Here is a 7439-nt window from a genome sequence, read left to right as displayed (position 1 = left end):
TGCTTATTACAAGAACACATTCCAAGTTATTGTAAACTCTTTGTGAGCCCAGACTCATTTTTTTTTTATTTAATTTATTTGTTATCTGCATGTGCTTACAGGTACATTGTTACAAGTGCTAATTATTGTGTACAGGTAATATAAGTGTAATTACAAGTACAATATTGACGTTGTTACAAGTGCTAATTATAATATATAAGTGATGTAGGTGAGTTTACAAGTACAGTATTTACATTGTTACAAGAGCGGTATTTACATTATTACAAGTGCTAATTATAATATATAAGTAATATAATATAATATAATATGATATGATATAATATAATATAATATAAGTGTGTTTACAAGTACAGTATTTACATTGTTACTAGTGCCAATTATAATATTTAAGTGAAATAGGTGTGTATACAAGTGCATGTCACTTATAATGCTTTGGAGGAGGGGTGTTTTTTCCTATTTAATTATTAAGAAAGATGTTCTATTCTGTATTTGGTTAACACTTTATCAACGAAAGTGGAGAGGTGAATAGCTTTGTTTTGCATCTTACAAGTGTAAATGTAGAATCTCATAAACAAGATCGTATAATTAAATTTCTTTAATAATGTTTTATCGTGTGGGCCGGGCATGATGCCAAATAGTTTTTCTTCTATTGTTGGACTAAAATTCGAATTATTGACAGCATTAAACCAGTCGATGACATTTATAACAAAGCTCCTAACAAATTCGCAATCATTAAATGTGTGATCAACTGAATCATGTTCAGCGCAATAGAGGCATTCATCATCCGTTTTGATTCCGTATCTAAAAAGTTCCTTTTTTGTTACAACAATTCTATGAATAAGTTTGAATTGAAATTCTTTTAATTTTGTTTCCTTACAAATGTTTTTCAGCGAGGAAAATATTTTTTCCCATGTCTCCCCATCCAACTGCATGGTTTGATTCCATTTCGTTGGGCCAGTTTGACACCTCGTGTGAATTTTTTTGTTAATTAAACAATAGAAGTCCCTAGTTTTGGCTTTGACTAAGTTAATTTTTGTCAAGTCATCTAGTTGGAAAAGGGGGTTGTTCTCGATGTATGGTTCGCTTTCTGGTGGTAATGTGTTTTTCGCTTTTGTGGCTAGATGCTTCGGTATCGCACTTACAACTTGATAAAATTGGAGAAAGTTTGTTTTGCAAGTGAATTTGTTTTTAAATTCTTGGTAAGACATAAACTGGCCATTGCCGTTCAACAGGTCTTGTATAAAAAGAATGTTGTTGTTAAGCCATTCGCTGATGAAAATGGGCTTCCCTCCAACGAGGATTTCTTTGTTATTGAATACGATCATATCCTGTCCTCTGTCATAGTTATACAAGGTTTTCAATTCATTAAAAAACTTTAAAATGTCTTTATAAAATGATGGCAAACTGTCGATATATTTTGTGTCGTAGTTACATCTTAAAAGAAAGCTCAGACCGCCGTATTTTCCTAGATAATGGTCTGGAACAGTTTTCCAGTTTTTTCTTCCCGGTGCGAAAAGTCTCGGAATCCAAGCTAACCTCAGTGCCTTTATCATAGTTTCTACATCGATCATACTATACCCCCTTTGTCTCGATCTTGATAGAGCCCTTCCCTTTTTATTTTGTCTTTTTTGTTTTTCCATAGAAATCTAAACAGTTTTGTTTTGATTATTGGTATTGTTTCTTGAGGTACATTGAGATTTGATGCTGAGTAAACGAGTTGTGATAGTGCCAGAGATTTTATGATTAGTACTCTCCCAAATAGTGTAAGGTCACGTGCCCTCCATAGGTCCAGATTTGTTTGCAATTTTTGTAACTTGTGGTTGAAATTATGTTGGTTATTTCCCTTTTCGTCGTACGAGACATGGATTCCTAAGATTATAACCGGGTTATGTAGCCATTTCAGTTGTAAAGGATTGCCCTTATTATTTTTCAATTTTCCCAACCAGAGCGCTTTTGTTTTCTTCCGGTTTAATTTAAGGCCCGCTAGCGTACCAAAGTTATCGATTATTTCTAAGGCCTTTTCGACAGAGGCCAGGTCAGTACACAAAAGATTTGTATCATCTGCATACTGGCTCAATTTCAGTTCTTTTCCTAATATTTCAATTCCTTTGACGTGTAGGTCTTGTCGGATTTTATTGGCCATTATTTCTGCTGAAAGAATAAACAAATACGGGGATAGTGGGCACCCCTGACGGACTCCTCTAGGCGGCCGAAACCAGTTTGTCAAAAAACCATTGTTTAATGCTGCACTCTCTATGTTGGTATAAAAGGTGCTAACCCATTTTTGAATACTCGTACCGAAATTGAAGACATCCAGTGTTCTCATTATAAAGGGCCATTCAAGTGAGTCAAAAGCTTTTCTGAAGTCTAGAGAAGTCTAGAACGCCTGGGATGTTATGCCTCTTAGTATATTCCATAATGTCAATTATGAGGCGGATATTTTCCCCAATATAACGCCCTTTTATAAACCCGGTTTGGTCCGAGTTTACTAGCTTTGGCAGCGAAGCTTCTATTCTCCTAGCTATGGCCTTAGTTGCTATCTGGCAATCAACATTAAGTAAAGTTATTGGTCGCCAGTTCGATAAATCTAACAGGGAGCCGTCCTCCTTTGGTATAAGAGTAATGATGCCTCTTCTTTGGGAGATGGAAAGCTCATTTGTTTCATAAGCTTCATTGAAGCTTTCGACGAGGTTATGTCCTAGCAGTTCGAAAAAAAACTTATAAAATTCTACCGTAAAACCATCCTCGCCTGGTGACTTGTCATTTTGGAAAGTTTCTAAAACCTGTTTACATTCGTCGTACGTTAAAAGGCCTTCGAGTTCATCTCGCTCTTCATCAGAAAGCTTAGGCAGGCGTAATTCCTGAATAAAGCTATCGTATTCCTCATGTGTTGCGCTAGATGCTGATGTGTATAAATCATTAAAGTAGTTTTCAATAGCGCCTAAAACCTGGGTCTCGCTTTTAATAATCGTTTCATCCTCCATCCGTAGTTGAGATATGGTCTTTTTATTGTAGTTTCTTCTCTCTAAGTTAAAAAAGTATTTGGTGGGGCGCTCACCTTTTTCCACCCATCTACACTTTGATCTAAAGATTGCTGCGTTTCCCTTCTTGGTGTATATTGTTTGAAGTTCTGTTTTGAGATCATCAAATTCGTTTAAGACCTGATCAATGTCAGGGGAATGAAAATTATTACAAATGAACTCATCTAACACCTGAAGTCGACGTGTTATTTCCATTTCCCTACAATTTGTTAATTTTGCTAAATTTTTGCTGAAAGAGATGCTTGCTGCTCTAATTTCCATTTTGAGCATCTCCCAAAAACGCCGTTTGTCGGTTAACTTGGAGTAATAAGAGCAAGTTTGAAAATATGTTTTACGTATTTTGTTGACATAATCTTCATTATTCAACAGAGAATTATTAAATTTCCAGAGTCGGCGTCCTCTAGGTGTTTCATTAGACAAAGACAACGATATGTAAATTGCTTTATGATCAGGCGCTATAGCAGGATAGATTTCACTCTTTTTGACGAATTGTGTTAAGTTTTTGGCCACCAAAAAAAAGTCTATACTGGATTTTACTTTAAAACCTTAGATTCGTAAGAATACTTGCGCAATTTTGGATGTCGTTCTCTTTGAATGTCCACGAGATCCAGTATATCCATAGTAGTCAGGACTAAATTTCTATAATTGGTTGCTTTCCAGGGCTTGCCACCAATTTTATCATTCTTTGATCAAGTGCAATTCCAGTCGCCACCTACGATCAGTGTAGTCAGTTCTGATTTGTCTATAAGACAATTATTTAGTTCTTGCAAAAATTCTAGTTGTTCACCTTGATTGTCTGGGGCGTAGATATTGCAGAGCGATAGCTTAAAGAATTGATAACAATAGTAATTAACACGATTCTTCCGAACTTGTCGCTGAAAGAATACTCGATTTTGTCTTGCACCGAGGGATGGATCAGAATGCAAACACCTTTGCTGTGTTTGGTGCCATGGGAAAAGAATATTTTACCTCCCCATTCATTTCTCCAAATAGTTTCATCGTTCACCTCAGAATATGTTTCTTGTAGAAAATAGAGTTTCGATTTTTGATCTTTAAGGTACGAAAAAATACTCCTCCTTTTACTTTGCTCTCTTAATCCTCTTACGTTTAACGATGTAATGTCATAAGTTAGCTTGTTAGACATGCAGAAAACTGAAAATTATGGTAAATTAATAAAGAAATAGAGCGAACACGAAAAGAAAAAAAAGTAAACAAAAACTTATTTAAGAGTTTTCCTTCTGGCCTGTCGGACACCTGGTTCCTGTCCCCACCTACAAGTCTAAGAGTACATCATACTACTGTGGTTACCTTAGAGATTCTCCAGGTTAGTTTTTTCATAGATTCTGATCGGGCTTCCTCCGGGGAAGTTTTGACGAATATTTTCCCGTCCATTGACCATACGGATGTCAACAAACCATCCTTTCGCTTTTGGTTCGCCTGTTTAAGGATATCCCGCTTGTAGGATGTTAGGTTCTCGTTTAGGTAGATTCGTCCTGATTCTGCTCTAGTTGCCTCTGTTGAGTCGGGATATAGGTCAGAGACGCGGACATGTTTCAACTTGGCTCTCCCCTTGTACATTCTTGTTTTCGTTATGGCTTTGAAACTTTACAATAATTGGTTTTACACCTTTCAGGTGGAGCTTGTGTGATATTTCGATGTCGTTTGGATTTATATCCACGTCTAAAGCCTTGGCGAGCTTAAGGACAACCTCCTCGGTTGAGGTGTACGCGGATTCCGGGACTCCGTGGATTTCGAGTGAGTTTTTTGTAGTATATTGTTCCAGTGCGTCTTGGAGATCGTATAATTCTGCGATTTCTGCTTCTTGGTCGTTGATTTTTTTTTCTCGCTGCGGCTAGCTGAATTTCCAAATCGTCTTGTTGTTTCTGAGACTTGGCTAAGGCGGTTTTAACGTTGGTAAGCTCACCTTTCTGCTGTAAGGAGACGTTCCGTAGCTCAGCGACCTCGTTGGCGAGTTTTGAGTTTTCACGAAGAATATTGGAGACCGTAATCTGAATGTCAACCAGCATTTCCTTTAGTTCTAAAAGATTAGTCTCCACGGCACTAGCCTTTGATGCGGTTTCTTGCTCGTTGGCGCCAGACAGCGCTTCGTCATTGTTAACCTTAGACGTTATTTGAAGCTCGGCGTCCGCCATGTTCGCACGTTTGGATCCTTGTTGGTCTTCTTCGACAGAGCCACGTTCTCCTCTCTTGTGTTTTCCTTTGGTCAGATCAGTCTTTTCTCACGCAAAGCTTATAATTAGTTGATTAAAATGACTGGAAAAAAAAAAATTTGGGATGCCCGAGCTCGTTAGTGAGCTATAGCCATTTTTCAACTGACAGAACTCAATATCAAGGCAAATCCGCCATGTTTTCAATGTGCGCGTGCGCGAATGCGCGCTAATGACGCCATAAATTATGCGCAGTAAGGATGCGCAATGCAAACGTGAGGAATCACCTCAACACACCTCCAGACATAGGAGACAATAGGAGACCTCGTGGGGTTCGCCAACTGGCTTACACTACTTTCAAAGCAAGGCCCGAAAAAAATAAATAAACGAAACATTAGACAGCGACAGGTTCGATAACATATTTTTGAAACAATCATTTGTTGGTTGGAAGTGTCACCAAACTATACTTTACTGCAGGAATTGTCTTATGAGCATATTTTTTTCGCTTTATTGTTTGGTTGGAAATGTGCGCTCTAAGCTCACCTGCCAGTAAAACAGAAGCTTCTAATCTGACGGCAAAGGTTTTTTATTATAGGAATTGGTTTAAATACCTGTTTATGTTTGGCACGTTTAGATAATAATCTGAATAGTACAAGGTTCTGTTCATGCACTAAATATGTTGTCAGCTTTCCTATAAAGTCAAAAATGAGACTTAGATAGACATTCAACAGGCGAACTAATGTACTAAAACGTCCGGTGTTATTGTTTGGTAACGCAGCATCAAGAAAGTCTTGCTTAACTACACAAAAGAAAAAGTGCCGCAGATGTTTTCCCTTGCTTTATATACTTCCGGTGTTCAAAATAGTTCAATACTATAAAATAATCCAGGTTACTTGCGATAAGACTAAGCAAAAAGAAAATACATCATTGATCTGTTTTCCTTTTTTCAACTATCTTTATGTTTAGCTTTACGTCGTACAGGATAACAAATGAATTAGTTGGAAAACAACTAATTCGACAAACAGCAAACTGCTTGTCTGATTGTCTCCTTTATTGCTTGTTTTACTCCACCAACCTTCCAGTAGTAAAGAAACGGGTTTAACGACGAGTTAAGGTAAACCAAAGTCTTTGCAAGTTCCCAAGCGAGAAAACTGGATGGCGATAGCTTACCATTATCAATCGTAGCTCTTACTATACCATATGGTAGATAACAAGCAAATAATGCTAACTGCACCCATAGTGCACTGGACACTGCCTTCTTGTATCGCGCTATGTTCAGTGAAATTGCTTGGCTCGGTTGTTGTCGGTCTTGCACTCGAGTTTGGTGTTGACGGAGTACAAGGAAAATCTTTGTGTAGGAGACGAACGAAGTTGCTGCACAAAGCAATACCCCTATAGAGCCACACCAAAAGGTTATAAGGGGAGTTATAAGATACGATGCAGCAGCAGCAGAGGAAATAACCCAAAAGATTACTACAGTAACACGTGTTCGCTTCGAAGTTACCACTTGTCTGTAACTCAGGCCCAACAACAGGGCGAGAAGTCTGTCCATGCTTATTGCAGTCACTGTCAACAAAGACACTGCGGATAAACTATAACCTACTATATTAGATGAGATTAAAGCGTAGCGACAAAGTGGATCTCTTTCTTCGGAAACCAGCGATAGCAAATAGGTAACATAGAGAGGTTCTGTAAAAAGACCAACACAGAGATCAGTTGTTGCCAGACAGCGAAGCAAGAGTTTGGACGGCGGATGAAGCGAAGAGTCCTTTTGAAGGGCGACTAGGATCAGAGTATTCCCAACGAATGCAGTAATGGATAGAAAAATGTTGAATGTTGCAAAATATATGAATGAGCCATCAGCAAAGTAAGTCGAACATCCCAGTGGTTCGACAGGTTGAGAGTGTTTCTCACTTTCAGTAAAGTTTGCTTTCGCCATTATTCTACGATATGGTTACCTGCAGTTTTAATGACAGATGTTTCCCCCAAGATCGACACTCAGGTTACATGCATATGCTCTAAATGGACATGGCACCTTCGTGAATGTGAATAATATTCTATTCATTACTGTTTATTCACAATTCAAATTCAAATTTACAATCATATGGAATGAAAGGTAAAAAGGAGACAAAAGAGGTTATCCCCTTCGAGTCTGACTCCCAAAATAATTAAAAACGCAAATTTACATCTGAATAAAACTCACAATAAAAAGTTCAAAAATGTTCTAAAA

The 7439-nt window shown here is 37.8% G+C and overlaps 1 protein-coding gene and 1 pseudogene across 1 annotated transcript; both read right to left on the bottom strand.

Moving 5' to 3' along the window:
* Nucleotides 1-4350: 4350 nt before the first annotated feature.
* Nucleotides 4351-5586, bottom strand: LOC149110576 (uncharacterized; annotated as a pseudogene).
* Nucleotides 5587-5771: 185 nt separating this feature from the next.
* On the bottom strand, nt 5772-7197 carry LOC110065101 (melanocyte-stimulating hormone receptor-like). The gene has a single exon (XM_089292996.1). It carries the CDS (start codon nt 7146-7148, stop codon nt 6219-6221), a length of 930 nt encoding a protein of 309 aa, XP_089149122.1. The 5' UTR covers nt 7149-7197; the 3' UTR covers nt 5772-6218.
* Nucleotides 7198-7439: the final 242 nt, after the last annotated feature.

Source organism: Orbicella faveolata, unplaced genomic scaffold, assembly GCF_042242905.1.
Source record: "Orbicella faveolata isolate gen_17 unplaced genomic scaffold, um_ofav_v1 contig_24, whole genome shotgun sequence".
In the NCBI taxonomy this organism is placed as follows: domain Eukaryota; kingdom Metazoa; phylum Cnidaria; class Anthozoa; order Scleractinia; family Merulinidae; genus Orbicella; species Orbicella faveolata.
The sequence above is the reverse complement of the archived record's forward strand: the minus strand, read 5'-3'. Positions and strand labels throughout refer to the sequence as shown.

Excerpts from the sequence above, each read along its gene's own strand:
- LOC110065101 (XM_089292996.1), bottom strand. The coding sequence starts at position 7,148 with ATGGCGAAAGCAAACTTTACTGAAAGTGAGAAACACTCTCAACCTGTC.